Source organism: Perissodus microlepis, chromosome 17 (assembly GCF_051167445.1).
Source record: "Perissodus microlepis isolate ML-2025 ecotype Zambia chromosome 17, ASM5116744v1, whole genome shotgun sequence".
Classification (NCBI taxonomy): domain Eukaryota; kingdom Metazoa; phylum Chordata; class Actinopteri; order Cichliformes; family Cichlidae; genus Perissodus; species Perissodus microlepis.
The window spans coordinates 3597077-3617336 of NC_140477.1; the positions used below are offsets into that span (position 1 = coordinate 3597077).

The 20260-nt window shown below is 40.1% G+C and overlaps 1 protein-coding gene across 1 annotated transcript; it reads left to right on the forward strand.

Annotated features, from left to right (window-relative positions):
• The first annotated feature begins 5844 nt into the window (after window positions 1–5844).
• On the forward strand, window positions 5845–13898 carry LOC146369057 (sodium-coupled monocarboxylate transporter 1-like). Its single transcript, XM_084910877.1, has 17 exons — window positions 5845–6163; window positions 6575–6694; window positions 6869–6934; window positions 7041–7092; window positions 7184–7251; window positions 8094–8132; window positions 8558–8673; window positions 8795–8935; window positions 9370–9499; window positions 10962–11050; window positions 11177–11286; window positions 11746–11813; window positions 11959–12045; window positions 12867–13081; window positions 13205–13302; window positions 13380–13468; window positions 13551–13898. Exons 1-17 carry the CDS (start codon window positions 5939–5941, stop codon window positions 13653–13655), a joined length of 1818 nt encoding a protein of 605 aa, XP_084767003.1. The 5' UTR covers window positions 5845–5938; the 3' UTR covers window positions 13656–13898.
• Window positions 13899–20260: the final 6362 nt, after the last annotated feature.

The window sequence follows — 20260 nt, forward strand, 5'->3', positions numbered from 1 at the left end:
AAATAAAATCTTAACCATTAGAGAAAAAAAAAAATACCCATAATCATCTCACAGATGTAATATTATCTACAGCTATTCTTAGTACCATTGATGTTAAGTTAGACTCTTTTTCTCCAATTGATCTTTCTGAGTTAACTTCAATAATTACTTCCTCCAAACTATCAACGTGTCTTTTAGGTCCCATTCCTACAAAACGTCCTGCCATTCATTAATGCTTCGATCTTAAATATGATCAACCTATCTCTAATAATCGGCTATGTACCACAGGCCTTCAAGCTGGCTGTAGTTAAACCTTTACTTAAAAAGCATCTCTAGACCCAGCAGTCTTAGCTAATTATAGGCCAATCTCCAACCTTCCTTTCATATCAAACATCCTTGAAAGAGTAGTTGTCAAACAGCTAACAGATCATCTGCAGAGGAATGGTTTATTTGAAGAGTTTCAGTCAGGTTTCAGAGCTCATCACAGCACAGAAACAGCTTTAGTGAAGGTTACAAATGATCTTCTTATGGCCTCTGACAGTGGACTCATCTCTGTGCTTGTCCTGCTAGACCTCAGTGCAGCGTTCGATACTGTCGACCATAATATCCTATTAGAGCGATTAGAACATGCTGTAGGTATTACAGGTACTGTGCTGCAGTGGTTTGTATCATATCTATCTAATAGACTCAAATTTGTGCATGTAAATGGAGAGTCCTCTTCACACACTGAGGTTAATTATGGAGTTCCACAGGGTTCAGTGCTAGGACCAATTCTGTTTACATTATACATGCTTCCCTTAGGCAGCATCATTAAAAGACATAGCATACATTTTCACTGCTATGCTGATGACACCCAACTCTTTCTATCTGTGAAGCCAGATAACACACACCAATGAGTTAAACTGCAGGAATGTCTTAAAGACATAAAGACCTGGATGGCCACTAACTTTCTGCTTCTTAATTCAGATCAAACTGAGGTTATTGTACTCGGCCCTGAAAATCTTAGAAATATGGTCTCTAACCAGATTCTTACGCTGGATGGCATTACCTTGGCCTCCAGTAACGCTGTGAGGAACCTTGGAGTCATTTTTTTTTACCAAGACATGTCCTTTAATGCACATATTAAACAAATATGTAAGACTGCTTTCTTCCATTTGCGCAACATCTCTAAAATTAGAAATATCCTGTCTCAGAGTGACGCTGAAAAACTAGTTCATGCATTTATTACTTTGAGGCTGGACGACTGTAATTCATTATGATCAGGATGTCCTAAAAACTCGCTGAAAAGCCTTCAGTTAATCCAAAATGCTGCAGCAAGAGTCCTGACAGGGACTAGAAAGAGAGAGCAGATTTCTCCTGTTTTGGCTTCCCTTCATTGGCTCCCTGTTAAATCCAGAATTGAATTCAAAATCCTGCTCCTCACATACAAGGTCTTAAATAATCAGGCCCATATCACCATATCACCCCATTAGAGCACTTTGCTCTTGCACTGCAGGCTTACTTGTTAAACGTAAAATGGGGGAAGGAGCCTTCAGTTTTCAGGCCCCTCTTCTGTGGAACCAGCTTCCATTTTGGATTTGGGAGACAGACAGTATCTCTACTTTCAAGATTAGGCTTAAAACTTTCCTTTTTGCTAAAGCATATAGTTAGGGTTGGGTCAGGTGACCCTAACTGTAACATTAGTAAAACCTTTTCTCTGAATGTATTATTATATTATAGGCGACTGTTGTTGTGGTTTGGCGCTATATAAATAAAATAAATTGAATTGAAAATTGAAGGCTGGCTTCAGGTACTGTCTGTAGTACGCTGCTCCCCAAGGGTATTTACGGCCAAGATACAGGAGCTTGTTTGGAGATGAGAGACACATTTTTAAAGCTCTACAGCATTGCACACCACCCAGCCTTTTCTGTTTTAACACCAGTGTACTCACATTTTTGTACAGCCTCAGAAATTCAGTTTTTGGCCATGGTCTTTCACACTTTTCAAAGCAGAAGAGGAGAAAGTGAAGGCCAGGAGAGAGAGCACACAGAAACCATTACACAACATTAAGTTTAGCTTAGTAGAAAGTAGTAATGGACCGCTGAAGCTGAAGCTCCGGTGCGTGTGTCAAAAAAATCAACACACTGCTTCAGAAGCACTGTATCGAAGCTTGATTCGTTTGGCCAGAGTCACGTGATCAGTGACGTCCGAAGCTTCATTTAGAACCTAACTGCTTCGGTATCTGATTCGGTGGTTTATAAGGAAGCGAATAATTTGCGGGATTTGTGGAGTGTTTTGATGGTGACGGATAGCGAACCACTGAGAGATTTGGAGCCAGCGAGGAATAGAGGAGGTTCTGTTGTGTGGGAGGATTTTGAGTTGATTTTTGTCAATCGGGTGGGTTTTCCAACTTTGTGTTCTGGCCGTTTGCTTTTGTTTGTGTGTGTTTATTTTATCTGAAAACGGGAAAAAGGTAAAATGTCAAAAATCTGCTTCCATAATATAAATATCATTAAATAACTTTAGAAAAACTTCCACTTGACTCTTTACATGTAATGTTGTAAAAATATATATTTTATTGTTTTTAATCTGAAAATGTTAGTCTGCCAAATGTGCAGCAATTTAATTTATTTATTCTCTTTAGCTGATAGTTTGTGGGGCCCAGGTAGACTGTATAACTGCATCTCTACCAGTTTCTCTGCACTCCAGCCTCCTCTGTGCCATGTGAAGGGATTTTCCTTAAGGCAGGAGAAATTATCTCCACGAAAAGGAACAGGTTCGGCCATCGCACACTAGAACAAATTCTCTTTTTAAATAAAAATGAAAAAGGGTTACCTTAAATGCATCATGTTTTTAATTTGCAAGTTCATAAGCATTTTCCCTTTCCATTTCACAATCAATTCTACCCCCAGGTCAAAAATATGTCTGGGAAAATTTCCCTAATATAATATTATTTATAAATACACCCGTCTAGCGATTAATTGCATAAGTGCATGGAGGCAAGACCTAAGAGCAGAAGCATATTCCATAATGTGTTGTACATTATTATATGTATATATTATATGTAACGTGGTATTTTTCAATTATTGTATTTACCAACATCAAGAAGTCACAAGCAAAGAAAGACCACACCATGGCGCATATTTAAACAAGGAGAGTTTACTGGTCAAAACTATTTATTAAACAAATAAAACACATTTTTTTAACCACCAAAAAATACACGTTCAAAGCAACACAACAGCGGCCCAATATCAGACAGAATTCCACTCTGTAGAGTGGGCAATCATAATGAAGCAGTTGGTTTTATTTTGTGGATTCAAGCTGCTCTTCATATTTTTGGCCACCAGATGTGACCAGAGAGGACTGTGTTGAAAAGCTTCGAGTAATGAACCCTTTTTCAATACAAGCTTCAGTGCTTCAGGAAGCTTCATTTGGCCATCACTAGTAGAAAGTAAAATTAAATAGTCGGGGGGGGAATGACGACTGACGACTGCTCAAGTAAACTACAGATACCTGAAAGTTGTAGGCCCTAGTAGGGCCTCCTGAATTTGCCTGTGTCAGTGTGTCCTACCATCTGTCCTGCCTTAGGTGCACCTTTTTCTTTTGTACAGCTGAAAGGTGAGCTCTGGTGCCAGAGAGCCATGTTAGTTGCAGTTAGTGAGGTGTGTGTGTGTGTGTGTGTGTGTGTGTGTGTGTGTGTGTGTGTGTGTGTGTGTGTGTGTGTGTGTGGCTGTGTTCGGTGGTTATTTACTCCTGCTCTGCGGAGAAGAGTGTTTAATGACTAAACTCTTTTTTTACTTTTCAGTTTACTGACCTATGCCTGAGTTTTTGTTTGTTTCTGAAAATGGTGACAGCGGCTTGTCCGTCTCTTTTAGTTGAGTTATTAATAGAAACTTTAATAAAACTTTTTAACCCTTTTGCCTCCCTGTGTCCCTTTTCCGACCCGACACTTTTTGTTACATTCCCTCATCGCCTGTATTTGTACTTTGTTACTTAACACCTCTGGGCCACATAGTTTACTTAATGCAGCTTGTTTCCTAGCTGTTTCCATCACTTAAATGATAATTGTCAAATGTGAAGTACAGGATTTTAATAACTTTCATTACACTCAGCACAGTCTCTCATCAATCATCAACACATTGGCTGCAGTGACTCTAGAGGAGCTGATCGAGCCAAATGTCACACTGACTGACAGACAATTGCTTCACATCTCCAGAGCACTGAGTACGTACCTGTTCTGTTCACAGTACATGGTGTACATGATGAACTCTGTCCTTTGAGCACTGGTATGTGACTGAGGCTTAAGCTGAATTAGTTAATAAATCTTCATGATTAAAATGTCAGTTGTTACACGATGTTGTTGCAGGCTGCGGTATCGGAGGGTTGTGTGTTTCTATAGCTGACCTGGCATCACTTATGGGACTACTTGTTCAGGTAGTGAGAATCTGTTGATACAAGTCACAACATGAAAATGCATGAATCTTAAATGTGGCCTACCAAACACTTGAACTTTTTAAACATGTGCATGTGTATATAAAGCATTTAAGGTTTCACTTCAGATGTCTCTCACAGGCAAGAATCATCATCGGTGGGGTCAGTGGAAGTTATAGAACTGTTTGGTCTGTTTGTGTTGGGTATCCTGTGTCCATTTGCCAACTCCTTTATACATCTGCCACTTTTTCCTCTTCCTTTGATTTCATTACATATGTATGATCAGATAATCATGACAGGACAGCTGCACACAGATTGAAGATGCATTCAAATACATTGAGCCAACTTAAATGTTGAGTCATTTGGGAAACATCTCCCTAAGTTAACAAGTGACTTGCTCATTTAAAATGAATTTGACTCATAGTCATCCATTTCTTCCACATATACACTCCGGGTCACGGTTGGGCTGGAGCCCATTCCTGCTGTCATAGGATCACCGTAAAAATAAAAAGTGACTAAATTATTCTTAGCACCTGCTGGGGTTATTAAACCCTAAACAATCAGAATAAAGATGGGAAGGGAAAGGTGGGACTCATGAAAACCATCAAATGAAATGTTAGAGTGAACTTTATTGTTATTCGTACAAGCATCCAGCATTATACCCTGCACAGTGAGAAACTAGAACAATCGCTTCACATGTGAAAAGGTACAACACGAGGGAGGCGACTAATCACTAAACAGAAGAGGCAGTTTATGAAACTCTTATCAGCCACTTACAATTTATTGTTATTACTGTGGACCCATTATGACAACATAACAAATGAAAAATACTAATGAAAAATTTCCATTGAGAATGAGAAACAAACAAAAAGAGGAAGGTTTCTGTCATTGAATTGTTTATCCCTTACTTTGGTGTATAATATGAATGGTCATGGTGAACATCTTTATCAGGAAAAACTGTGAAACTTATGAAAATACAGTCAAAAGTCCAAAGTTTATGCTCCTCACTTCTTCTAAAGATATCCAGTGGGGCAGAGTCTTTTGGCCCAAGGACCCTATGCTTGGCACCTTTAGTCTATAGGATTACTTTTACTGGAGAAGCACAATGGTTAAACAAGTGCTTAGGATGCCATAACAGTGTCTTAAATGCAATAACCGATTATTAAGAGAGCCCAGAACAAATACACATGGTGTTCCAAATGCAAACACAGTGTAATTTGCAGAAATGACCTAAATCCCAGGATAAAGAGCATGTCCCTGTCTGACATCCACCAGCCACATGCATCCAGTTTTCTGATAGTTTTCTGGTGGTGGCACAAAGCACTATTGTTACCCAAGTTTTATGTGTTTCTGTTCTAACTCTAACTTCTAAACTTTATTCATTAACTTTGAGCTTAACCTGAAAGGACGCGTGCGCGCACCGCCTGGAGTAATTTATCTTACAGTTCAATAGAGTACCTGGAGGTGATGACACCGCCTTCCCAGTGATCTACAAAGCACTGCCTGATAATCGCTTTAGCTTTATTTCAGTTTTGCTCCGACTGATAAAATGTCCGGGGATGCTCACTTGCTCGTGGCAGCAGACTATGTGGTGTTTGCTGTCGTTCTGCTCCTGTCTGCTGCTGTTGGTTTTTATTACGCCTGGAGAAGCAGGAAACAAGGAACCTCCAGGGACTTTTTAACTGGGGGCCGAAAACTCAATGCCCTGGCTGTCTCCATGTCCCTCACTGCCAGCTACATATCAGCCGTCACTGTGCTCTCCAACCCAGCCGAGGTAACGTGTCGGGACTGTCCTGGATCTGCACTCAGCTTCCTCAGCGCACAAACATTTATTCAGAGCTTAAATTAGAATTTTACAAAATGCGTAAAACTGTAATTTCTGTGCATTAGAAGACGGCTGGAGTCAGCTAAGCGAGCATTACTTTGAGTGCACCACTTTCAATTTCAAACAAATCAAATAACGAATTTAAAGTTTTCGTGTTACTCACCAGAGTTCAGCACTGTTCATATGTTGCTCCAAAGCTCGTTCAGTATCAGCAGCATCAGCGTTTCAAATGATCTCCGGCAAAGTTTCACCAGCCCGACTCTGGCACCCGGTGAAGAAACACCGTCGCCTATGTTGTTCTTTATATGATACTGTTTTGCTATTTTGTGTTTCCATAAATCTTTTTCAACCTGTCCGTAGGTGTATCGCTACGGAGCCATATTTGGCTATTTAAGTATTTCCTATGTAATAGCAGTGGTGTACACATCCGAGGTCTTTCTCCCAGTTTTCTACAGACTGGCCATCAACAGCACATATGAGGTAACTGTGGTTTTGTTTTCAACATTATTTTAGCTATATTTTAAACTGTTGGCTGGGCTACACCTGTCAGTAAGTGTACAAAGTACTAGCTTTGAATTGGAGGGCGTGAGGGGAACTAGAAGTTTCATGTATCAGTATCAATATGCGTCTTTTCTCTGTCTGGTCTCTGCCAAGTATCTGGAGCTGCGTTTCAGCAGAGCCACTCGTCTCCTGGGAATGCTGATCTTCTTTTTTAACGTAGTAAGAAGCCAGTGGTTCAATCTTGTAGTGCTTTGACTTCTGCACATAAAACTATGTTGGTATCAGCAGAGACATGTTGTTGTGACTTTCTAACTCTTTGCCACAGTTGCTCTACACTGGACTTGTAATTTATGCTCCAGCTCTGGCTTTGAACCAAGGTATGTCAGCTCCAGTTCACAGCAGTTAAGTTCGTGAAGGGATCTTGAACAAGAGTGTTTCCCTGTTAATGAATTTCCCTTCTTTTTGCAGTGACTGGTATGAACCTGTGGGGTGGGATTATTTCGACAGCCACTGTTTGTACTTTGTATTGTGCACTGGTTAGTAAAACATTTATTACATACGACACACACACTGCAGTGCATCACATTGTCAGTCGAACCTCATCGAGCATCACTAAGCCATGAACCTTAAGACACCCCCACTTTCACATTCAGCAGAGATTAAATGAGAATTTTTACATTTTCCTAAAATTCATGAGGTCCCCTTCCCATTTACCCTTTAAAACAAAATATCTCTCATTTAACATCACCTCTGATTTCTTGACGTTTTCATTTGGATGATTTAATTCAAATGATTTGTTTTGTTTCATGAAAAATATGTGCCCATTTTTAAAATTTGATGTTTTCACCTGCAATCACTAAGGGTCAAAAGTTGAAACCGTGATTGCATAATGTGTTGCGTCACCTGTTTTCTTTTCTAAAAGTCTGCAAACATTTGAAAGCTTAGAAACCAGTTGCTGTAGTTTACAGAGCACAATGTTTTCTCATTCATGGGTAATCTAGGACTTCAGCTTTTCAACAATCTCCACAAAAAATGTGACTCTTCAGACAGGACAAATTTTCACTTTGCTCCACCGCAGATTAAACAGAGGTATACAGCTGTCTGTGGATGCATTAGTTGTTATTAATCTCTGGCACTTTTCCATAGCTTGTCCTTTGTCCTGTCCCCCCCCCCCCCCCCCCCCCCGTTATTAATGTACTTGTTACTGAAAAAAGTAACGCCGTTACTTGTAACACCGTTATTCCCATCACTGGTGCTTTCTGAAAATGTTCTACTACAGAATACGGTCACATATTTCCACGTTATGCATTCTGTTCATAAATACAGCTTCCTAACCTTTTTGACAGAGATTTTTCTTGTTTTGTGGCGTTTGTTACAGGGTGGCCTGAAAGCTGTGGTGTGGACAGATGTTGTTCAGGTAGGGTTCTGGATCAAATAAAATGAAAAAATACACAAATGCCCTCCAAATAGTTGTGTAGATGGCTGCCCCTCCCTGACGTTGACGTTTCTTCTTGTTAAAAGGGAGTTTTTTTGTTCACACTGCCATTTGATTGCTGGCGTTTTCTCTGGATTGTAGGGTCTTTATCTTACAGTATAATGTCCTTTTGTTATGATTTGGAACCATATAAATATATTCCATATGCTATGTAAGTAAAACTGAATTAAATTGCAATCAGGTTTCAGTCTAATTTTATCGACACCACAACCACATTTGAGTCATGTCTTGATTCTTTGCAGTATTCATGTAAATTAGCAAGAATTTGATAACTGGGACCAAAATCTGTCAACATAGTTACAGAATACAGATCTGCCAACCAAACAAATCTCTGATTTTTCTTCTAGATTGCAATAATGTTTGCAGGCTACATGTCTGTTATAATCAAATGTGTGATCTTAAAAGGAGGAATCTCCACTATCTTGTCAGATGCCCAAGAAGGAGGAAGAATTAACTTTGTGGAGTGAGTATATGTGTGTGTGTGTGTGTGTGTGTGTGTGTGTGTGTGTGTGTGTGTGTGTGTGTGTGTGTGTGTGTGTGTGTGTCTTTTATACTTAAATCATCCTTTCATTGTGTAATCCCAGCTTTGACATAAACCCTCTGAGAAGACACACTTTTTGGACACTAGTCATCGGAGGGACATTTGGTTGGAGTGCAGTTTATGGGACCTACCAACCTCAAGTTCAGAGATACAACTCCTGCAAGAGCATTAAACATGCCAGATTGTGAGTGATTCAAAGGAATGTATTCCTTCCTTCCTGTTTAGCTTGCAAAACACAAACTAATCAGGCAGGGCACAGATGACCAGCAAGCTAAAACCAAGAATCTTGTTGCGGTGAGGCCACAGTAATAACCATTAAACTGTTTTAATAGAGAATTAATGCAAATACATTGTACAAGGTTCCTCATAGTAATAAATTAAGAAAACAACGATATATGACACGTCTATTTCCACATCTATGTAAATTCTGATTCAGCCAAAGGCACTACATTGGTGGGGTTTGCTGGCAAATGACACGTTCTTATCATAAACTCGGAAAAGATAGCTATGATAAATGATGACATCATCAGCATACAGTGATAGGAAATATGATCTCGTTTGCTATGCTACACTGATTTTTGTATGCATACTTCACTTTTTCGTGTTGTGTTTTTTCAGAGCTCTGTTCATCAACGTGTTAGGCCTAGTTTGCACCCTGACATCGTCAGTGATTTCAGGGCTGTGTCTTTATTCGTTCTATAAGAACTGTGACCCATGGAAAGCTGGACAGGTTTCTTCACCTGATCAGGTACATACTAGAGATGGACCGATCCGATATTACGTATCGGTATCGGTCCGATACTGACCCAAATTACTGGATCGGATATCGGCGAGAAATAAAAAATGTAATCCGATCCATTAAATATCAAAAAAGCACCTCACAAAACTTGCTACACTGCGTAACTCGGCTCATAACCGTAGCACGTTGCAGCAGTATGCATCACGTGATAGAACGGCTGTGTGTATTTGTAGCTTTGCTACCAAACCAGCATTTCATCTCCGAGCAAGTTATCCCAGAGAGAAGTAAAGCAAGTGTGTAAGTTCATCTCTGAATGTTTGTAAAGCATTTTAGCGTTAAGCTTAACAACAGATATATGGAGTGACCGCCTCTCTCTCTCTCTCTCTCCCCTACTGCTACTTCAATCGTGAAACTGCTTAATGATCAGCTGATCGGCTTTTCTGTAGCGAGTCCGTTTCTCTTCTTAGTTTTTGGCCCACTTCTCACCAGAAAGAGGAAACCAGCGGTTGAACAACAGCAGCACTATTAAGCTTGATAAGGTGTTGTTAGAATTTATTTAATATTACTTTCTACACCAGGATCTTTTTCTACGTAGCTGGTAACTGTGCAGGGGCGGATCTAGCAAAGTTTAGTCAGGGGGGCCGATAGGGCATGAACAGGGAAAAGGGGGCACAAAGACATACTTTTCTTTCTTATTCTCATTTAAAATGTCGAGCTTTTAATAAATAATTATCTGAATCTTACACCCAAAGTTTTAATCTGATGTAAAATATATAGTAGTCCATTACTGTATATAGTAACTGTTAAGTCTAATATACCCTAGTAAGCTATACTACTTTTTCCTTTGGGAAGATACCATCTGTGCAGTCTGCAATTCTGTTGAAGAAAGATGTTGAATCTATTTAATTATTCTTGAAAAATAATTTATTTCTGTGCATTTTTCCACCTGCATCAAATTAAATTTGATTACATCGATTAAGCATCATGAGGTGGGGGGTGGTTCCCTATTTTTTTTTGCTGGGAGTTTGCAACCCTATTAGTTAGGTTGCTTAATATTTCTGCTAAGTACTCTTTAAAATACCAGAATAGGGAGGATGGAGCAGGTTTAAGTTTATTAGATTGATTGGTTTTGCTGAACTATGAAATATTTTGGGCGCAGTGTATTTTTTACATACAGGTATAACAGAATAGCTTTAGTGTTGTTATTTATTTAAACTTGAGTATAAACTTATACAAAATGCAGCAAGATATTAAAAAAACGTTTTATTGATTAAAAAATACACTATATCGGATTCATATCGGTATCGGCAGATATCCAAATTTATGATATCGGTATCGGACATAAAAAAGTGGTATCGTGCCATCTCTAGTACATACACATAAACAAAGAAAACGAAGGATGTACCAACAGTGCCACTGTTTTTATTCAAGTTGTTTTGTGATCTTTCAATAAAGTTTTTTTTCTTTACAGCTGTTGCCTTATTTGGTGATGGATATCTTGGCAGATCACCAAGGTCTTCCAGGACTATTTTTTGCTGCAGTATATAGTGCCTCTCTGAGGTTCATACAACATAATTTGTCATATTTTTATTCATGTTGCATGTAACATTTAAAGCTGTGCCACATTTAAAGTGTCAGTTATGTCCATTACTCCAAAGTAAACATGGTTCATTTCTTCATGTTCAGCACAGTTTCTACTTCAATCAACGCAATGGCTGCAGTGACCATGGAGGACCTGATCAAACCACGCATTAAACTATCTGAGGAAAAGCTTCTCTTAATCTCCAAAGGGCTGAGTAAATAATAAGTTATCTGTTGTTTGTTTATAATATACAGTGGGGCAAAAGAGTATTTAGTCAGCCACCAATTGTGCAAGAGAGGCCTGTAATTTTCATCATAGGTATATCTCAACTATGAGAGACAAAATGAGAAAACCTTGTGAAGATTTACAGAAAACGTTTGACCCTTGTCATTGCCAACAAAGGGTATATAACAAAGTATTGAGATGAACTTTTGTTGTTGACCAAATACTTATTTTCCACCATAATTTGCAAATAAATTCTTTAAAAATCTATGATGAAAATTACAGTCCTCTCATGTTTTTAAGTGGGAGAACTTGCAAAATTGGTGGCTGACTAAATGCTTTTTTTGCCCCAGTGTAAGCTGCATGTTATGTTAGATTAAACTAATCTCTGTTTTGTGGATGTGGCTGGTTGTCGATAAAAATGTCATTCTGTGATGTGATGTTTTTGCAGGTGTGTTTTTTGGAATTGTATGCGTTGCTATGGCTGGACTGGCATCATTCATGGGACATATGATGCAGGTAGAGGGATCTGTTAATGCAGAGCTGTCAATGTTTTCAGGCAAACACATTCAGGAACGTTGTTGTTGTTTATTAGAAAGCACCTCACCTCAGTAAATACGACCATTTTTAAAGTGTTTTTTGAGCTGCAGGTCTCTTCAAACAGGCAGCGTCCATCATTGGTGGGGTCAGTGGAGGTCCTTTACTCGGTCTGTTCAGTTTGGGTGTCCTTTGTCCATTTGTCAACTCCAAAGTAAGTCCATTCTCATTTTGGTATTTTCATTTGAAAATTTCTACCTCCAGGGATCTCAAAATCTGGCCAAAATCAGCCCTTGGTAGCATGAAAGAATCGACATTTGTATCATTGTTTCAACTGTATTGCATCAACCTGTCATCGTATAACATAGTGCAGGGAGCATTTTTTCTTATACGGTATTTACAGTATAAAAAGCCACCCTTATTAATGTTCAATGGTTAAAAAATGTTAACGGCATGAAAAAAAATAACAATTACCAAATAACTTTAAAAACCAACTATAATCTTTATTTATTTATTTATTTATTTTGTTTGTTTGTTTTTACTGCATAGCTGTAAAACCCCATCAATTGACCCTGTTCAGTGGAACCAACTCGCAGGATTTTATAATTTGTTGAGATTGAGCTTATTGAGCTTATTGTTAGGATTGGATCAGGTGCTGAGCCGTCTCTTGGTTGCGCGGCGTTGATGGGGGCTTGCTGGTTGAGCATTTCTTCTTCACTCACCTTTTTCCACTCTCTGTGGTTACACACTACTTTGTAACAAATCATTAGTTATTATTCATCATCTAGTTATAATCCATCTCTCTGGATTGTAGGGTCTTTACCTTACAATATAAAGTGCCTCCAACCAAGTTTTGTTGTACTGTATAAATGAACTCAGAAATCATCCGTTTTCGCTTACATAGTTCTGCTGTCAAACTGAAAATAATATTGAAAAATGAGCCTGAGCGTTGAGTGACACTCGACTCTGACAAACTTTTTTGACTGTTGGTCTATGTAATATATATTTCATGAAGCTCCTTATATTTGTCCACAGGGAGGCCTATGGGGCCTCGTGGCAGGTTTGGCTGCAGCTGTGTCTGTGACCATTGGAGAATTGATATCCCCTTCTCCTCCTGAGATGACTCGACCTCTCTCGCTGAGCACTGAGGGTTGTAACTTTACTTCTGGTGGTAGTCTCAACTGGACTACCCCACTGCCAACAGAACCAAGTCTTTTTACCACAACCCCAGGACAGAATACTGATGACATGTAAGTGTGGTTCAGTCTGTGTTAGATCAATTAATATAATATTGCCTGGTGAGATGGGATGACCGAGCTTTCCTATAATATAAATAAAGGGCAAAAGAAAAAACTAATTTCTCTCACCACCAGACATGCGGTTCAGTGGCACTCTCCATCCTACCTTTATTTCGTTGTCATTGGAGGTTTAACAGCTATTATTGTTGGAATAATCATCAGTCTCTTGACAGGTAAGAAAAAAAGAAAAGATTTTGCCATTGGAACTGTGATATCATTTTCTTATTGTTTCTTCCACTTATCATTTCAGGGGGATTGAGGGAGACGGTGGACCCGAGACTTATGCTAATGAAAGAAGACACTCTTTCTTATCACCTGTTCAAACGTGTCAAAGACGGGGTACGTGCTGAAGAGCAAAGGTATCAAAAGCAACAGACTGAAGACAGGTGCTCAATTCTGCCTTGTACTTTACCTTCCTTAGGTCATGGGAGGAACAGACAATGTTGGTCAGCCAAACAAGGAGGATGGAATCAATAATCCTGCACATGGGAAAATTGACAACGATATCCGTGTCTCATCTTTTTAACGACCGATACAGCTGAAGGCAGAGCTGCTGCAATGCTCAAATCCAGGATTGTAATCACCTTACTTCATAAGAAATGAGACCAAAGGAACTGAGTTGTCAGCGAGACAATCGTGCTTTTATTTTTCCAGCGATTCAGTAAAAAGTAGAAAGCACTTCATTCAAATATCTACTTGTGTACATGATGATTGCATGTTTGTATTGTTTAGATTAACACGTTATTAATAAAAAGCCACATGATAAACATTTCAATTCAATTCAGTTTTATTTATACAGCGCCAAATCACAACAAAAGCTTCAAGGCACTTTATATTGTAAGGTAGACCCTACAATAACACATACAGAGAAAACCCAACAATCATATGACCCCCTATGAGCAAGCACTTTGGCAACAGTGGGAAGGAAAAACTCCCTTTTAACAGGAAGAAACCTCCGGCAGAACCAGGCTCAGGGAGGGGCGGGGCCATCTGCTGCGACCGGTTGGGGTGAGAGAAGGAAGACAGGATGAAAGACATGCTGTGGAAGGAATAGTCGGAATAGTTCAAACATAAGTGTTCCTCTCTTTCTGGAATGTTTGAATTTCTCTGACCAGGAGGGCAACGCAGACTTTGCTGAAACATCCACAGGATACAATCCACACAAACAGGCAATGAATACATTCAAGGTAGTTTTGATGCTATTTATTACTGAGTCATAAAGCTTTTTTTAGCTTCGGTTTATTAACCCAAATGTCAAGAAACTCTGAAAGCTACAGTAATGGTGAAAAGAAATTACACCCTCTTTAATGGTATGGTTTTACATATTAGAGCAGCAAAAAATAATCTAGTGCTTAATGTATCTTAAAATTAATAAAATGCAACATCAGATGAACGACATCTGACGCACATACTGCATCATTTTATATCTGACAAAAACTAATCCACAATGCAGATTCAATGTGCGAAAAATTAAATACACCCATACTAAATTCGTAGGAATTAGCAGGGTGTGTAGCAACTGTGTGCTCCTAATTAAAAGCATTTGATTAACTGATTATCAGCAAGTGTGACCACCTCTATAAAAGCTGAAGCTTACAGGTCTGGAGCAGTAAGGTATGTGTTTTACACAATGCTAAGGAGGAAGAACATCAGTAATGACCTTAAAGAAGAAAAGAAATCCAAGAGCTACTCCTCAGGCTCTCTTTTTCATAAAAATGAACATGGCAGCATGGTTCAGGCTCACAAAGTGGAATCTGAACAAACCACAAGACGACGTGACCATTGTCCTTCAGAAAGACAACAGCGCCACATTTTGCAAAAGTTAAACATAGCACTTCAACACAACCACCTCATGACAATTGTCAAGCCCGGTGGTGGAGAGGTTACAATTTGGGCTCGTTTTCCAGCTACAGGACCCGGGCACCTTGCAGTCAGAGTCAATCAAACTCCTCTGTATGCCAAAGTATTCAAGAGTAAGATATGAAACCATCTTTCTGGCCAACAGTTAAAGCTTGGACCAAATTGTTTCATGAAATAACACCAGCTAGTCTATAACAGAATGGCCGAAAAAGAAGAGTCTGGTGTTGCAGTGGTCCAAACTCCAGACATCAGCTCAATTAAAACACTGCGGCAGGATCTTAGCAGAGCTCTGCATGAACAAATACCTGCAAACCTCAATGAACTGAAGCAATGCTGAAAAGAGAAGGAGTCAAGATTCCTCCACAGGAATGTGAGAGACTGAATAAGTCCTCAAGAAAACATTATTTCAAGTTATTGCTGCTAAAGGTGTTTCGACAACCTACTGAAAGATGCAGTGTAAGATTTCATACCCTATGAGAACCTCCCTTTTCAGAATCCAACTGTATCTTTTAAATGGCTGTGAGACTGACACCAGCGCTGATCCACACAGGTGTCCACGCAGTTGTGTACACAGGTGTTCACTGTTCACAGACACAAACTACATCTTTCTTGGCTGCCACCTCAAAGCACATTGTGCGCTGTCGGTCCTGGGTGCTGCACAACATCATTCAATATTTAATATTTACTGTTATTTACACTTAGCTAGATTAATGTGATGGTGCTGTGTTTATTATGTTGCTCTCTTTTTTTTCTTGCTTTCTCTTGTTTTCTTTTTTTTTCCTCGACAGGTGATCAGGGAGATTTTTTTCTTTTTAAGTGCCCTTTCTCACTGTCCCTGTTCCCCTCTGTTTTTCTTTTCCTCCCTTTCCTATCCCTCAGCCATGTTTGTCCCATGTGTAACAACTGAAAATAAAATAAAATAAAATAAATAATAACAACAAAGGTCGATCAAGTGGACCAATACGGCCAGTAGCGGCTTTTGATACGGGCGACACGGGCGGTTGCCCGGGGCGGCATCGTGGTGGGGGGCGGCATCACGGGCATCGGCAAAAAAAAAAAAAAAAAAAAAATTGCTCGTACTCATGCTGCCCCGACATCAGCCAGCGCATACTGGGAATGGCATAGGCACCGATCGGTTTTCTATCGCCCATTTGCTGGGAGTAAGGGCGCCCTCCGTTTGCGAGGTGCGCCTGCTGCTTGCGGCACAGGGAGGAGAGGGCGGGGCGGCGGGGGATTCTCTGGCTGGAGCAGCATCTAATAACCAACTCGCAAAATAAAACAAAATAAAAACAAACAAACAAACAAACACGAAAACACCAGACATCATGATACAGACTTATAATTTGCACCGATGTTTTTTTGAAATTCTATACGCGGAAAGTGAGCGCGAGAGCGCGAGAGCCCTCGGTGCGCCTGCTCGCTGCTGAAGTCAAAGTAAACTTTATTGTCATCTCCGCTACATACAGTCCAGCATATAGAGAGACGAGACGACGAGGCTCCAGTTACAGCAGTGCAAGTAAACAAACACTAAATATAAGAAGAGTAAGAAAACAAATATACACTTTAGGACCAGGGGCAAAGGGATCAATAACAATTTATAATTTATAATTTACAGTTTGATGATTTAAAGTCTCACACACAACCCGTTGAAAGGGGAGAGAGACCTGATGCTTCCAAATAGAGCACATTTCATTCATAATGTTGTAAATCCAAGCCCATTATGTATTCTTGATTTGAATCCTGGCATGTGTGAAATCCCAGAAATAAACCTCAGACAAAGTGAATCTGTGAACTAAGGTGCAGGTCTATTAGAGTCTATTATGTTGTGGCGATCCTCGAGTTGGGGGATTTGTGTTCGCCCGGGGCGCCAAACAGGCTAGGACCGCCACTGAATACGGCAAGACTATGTAAAGTAAGGTAAAGTAAATCCGTTGGGTATCTTTGTTGGCCATTAGACATCAGTTCTAAGCGGCTAAAGACCCAAAACGGGACAGCCCCCGCCCCCCTAAGAAAAAAAAAGAAAAAGAAAAAAGAGATACATTTAAAAACTAAAATATTACATTAAATAAGCTTCAGTCAGTTGACAGAAAGACAGCTGCTTTAAAAAAAAGTACACAACCTCTTGTACAAATTATGAATGTTACAATCTGGACACCTCGTGTAAACACTGGGGTAATTAACCCAGTGTTTACTGGTGAAACGTTTTCTTTGAAATACCGTGATCCCTCGTTTATCGCGAGAGTTACGTTCTAAAAATAACCTGCGATAGGTGAAATCCACGTTTTAAGGCTGTAAAAACACCCACTACACCCTTTATACACTTTTCTCAGACAGGAATGAACATTTTCACACTTTTCTCTCTTGTTTAAACACTCTCAAAGTTCAAACCTTCATAGAAAAAGAAATCCCGTATTATGGGATTAAACCAAAGGCACCCGCAGGCGCCTTTCACAGTGCAAAATGTTTGATGTGTTTGTCGGGGAGAAAACTTACAAACATACAGTGCAGCGCTTCAGAGTTTGTTTTTTTTATGACACCGCACGGAGGAGATTGATTGACAATGGTCTACAGCCAATCAGAGCGCAGAACACAATGCGCTGTTTAAAAAAAAAGCATGCAAAAGGTGAACCGCGTTATCTGGACAACTGTACAATAAAAATGTGACAGTGGGACAAAGCAGGCTTAAGATATACTCTGGGCTTACAAACAGTGTATGAAATTGAAACTGTGGCCTTAAGTACAAAATATCAATGACAGTGATGATCGCTTTGTAAAACCCAGAGATGAGGATTTTATATCCCTTTCAGAGGCAACCTTAGTTGAGTTTAATAAAGGAGCTGTTGGAAATTCTGTTCTTTGTTTTGGACCCGGTAGGTGTTAAAAGGTGTGTTTGTGAACCCGAAAGGCTGATAAATCACCGATTACCACATGTACACTGCTTGCACTGTAATCCAGGAAAACCACTTGGAGCTATCAGTGTGTGCCATTATTTTTCGGGTTCTTAATATCTCTTTTTCGTGGCCCGATATTTTCGGAGGAAATACGGAGCTTCTCGCTCCTTAATGAGGGTATTTACGGCCAAGACACGGGAGCTTGTTTAGAGATCAGAGACACACTTTTAAAGCTCTGCAGCATTGCACACCACCCAGTCCTTTCTGTTTTAACACCAGTTTACTTACATTTTTGTACAGCCTGATAACGTCAGTTTTTAAAGGGTTGGTCATGGCCTTTCACACTTTTGAAAGGAGAAAAGGAGACAGGGAGGGCCAGGAGAGAGAGCACACAGAAACCGTTACACAAAATTAAGTTTAGCTTAGTAGAAAGTAAAAATTAAAAAGTAGTCATAAAAAACACTCAAGTAAACTACAGATACCTGAAAGTTGTACTTAAGTACAGTAACAAAGTATTTGTACTTTGTTACTTCCCACCTCTGGGCCACATAGTTTACTTAATGCAGCTTGTTTCCCAGCTATTTCCATCACTTAAATGATAACTGATAAATAAACGATGATGATAATTGTCAAATGTTAAGTACATGAATTGCAGACATTTTAATAACTTTTATTAAACTCAGCACAGTCTCATCCATCATCAACACAACTGATCGAGCCAAATGTCACACTGACTGACAGACAATTGCTTCACATCTCCAGAGCACTGAGTACGTACCTGATCTGTTCACAGTACATGGTTAACTCTGTCCTTTGAGCACTGGTATGTGACTGAGGCTAAAGCTGAATTGGTTAATAAGTCTTCATGATTAAAATGTCAGTTGTTACACGATGTTGTTGCAGGTTGCGGTATCAGAGTGTTGTGTGTTTCTATAGCTGACCTGGCATCACTTATGGGACTACTTGCTCAGGTAGTGAGAATCTGATACAAGTTACAACATGATAATGCATGAATCTTCAATGTGGCCTACCAAACACTTGAACATCTTTAATGTTTGTGTGGCATTTAAGGTTTCACTTCAGATGTCTCTCACAGGCAAGAACCATCATGGGTGGGGTCAGTGGAAGTCCTATGTTTGGTCTGTTTGTGTCCTGTGCCCATTTGCCAACTCCACAATACGTCTGTGACTTTTTCCTCCTGCCTTGATTTCATTACATATGTATGATCAGATAATTTGTCTGCAGCACTCCTATCATGGTTGAGGCCACATTCAAAACATTGAGCCAACTTAAATGTTGAGTCACTTGGGAAACATCTCCCCAAGTTAACAAGTGACTTGTCACGGTTTGGCATGGCAAACCGTGGGGGGTGTGGGGAAGGAGGACCCAGGCGCGGTGCTCTATGTACAAGCAGTGCGTTTATTTACAGTGATGGAACAAAACAACAATAAATCCCCGTGCTTTCCCTGACTCCCGTGTCGTGTCTCGCCGTGACCAGTCCGTGTCTCAGTGCTCTCCGCTCCCGTGTCTCAGCACTCCTCGTGCTGGCTGCTGTCTGGCGCTCCACACTTCTCCTGGGGACACAATAGACGCAGCCGTCAGGACACATATAACCGCGGGCATACACACACTAACTCAGCTCAACAGGATGACTAACATGGAGTCTCACGGAATGATCCCGCGTCGGTGGGAGCTCCAAGACTCTCTTAAGTAGCTCCCCCGACGAGGCCTGATCAGCAGCAGGTGCTTGGCTTCGGGTGTGGCCAGTCCCCTAGCAGGGCCACACCCACCAGGCCTGAAGGCTCCTATAAACGAGTGCTCAGACACACAGCCACCCACACACACATATGTACAAGCATAGAGAAAAAGGGGGAGCAACACCAAAAATACATAAGTAACATAAGTCTATAACTGACATGACTTGCTCTGTGAAAACTGTGAAACTTATTAAAATACAGTTTAAAGTCCAAAGTTTATGCTGCTCACTTTTCCTAAAGATATCAAGTGGGGCAGAGTCTTAAACAAGTGTAATAAAGGCACTTAGGAGGCCATAGCAGTCTGTCTTAAATGCAATAACTGATTATCAAACCTTCAGATATCACAGAGAGCCCAGAACAAATACATGTGGTGTTCCAAATGCAAACACAGCGTAATCTGCAGAAGCGACCCAAATCCCAGGACAAAGAGCACGTCCCTGTCTGACATCCACCAGCCACAGCACAAGAAAGAGGTCCGTTAAACATGCATCCAGGTTTTCTGACAGTTTTCAGCCACAAAGCACATTCCAAGAAAGAGGACACAATAAGCTGTCAGTGTATAACATACATCTATAACGCAAGTTTTATGTGTTTCTGTTCTAACTCTAACTTCTAAACTTTAT

Excerpts from the sequence above, each read along its gene's own strand:
- LOC146369057 (XM_084910877.1), top strand. The coding sequence starts at position 5,939 with ATGTCCGGGGATGCTCACTTGCTCGTGGCAGCAGACTATGTGGTGTTT. Across the intron at positions 6,695-6,868 it reads CCATCAACAGCACATATGAG|TATCTGGAGCTGCGTTTCAG; the intron begins GTAACTGTGGTT and ends GTCTCTGCCAAG. Across the intron at positions 8,936-9,369 it reads AGCATTAAACATGCCAGATT|AGCTCTGTTCATCAACGTGT; the intron begins GTGAGTGATTCA and ends GTGTTTTTTCAG.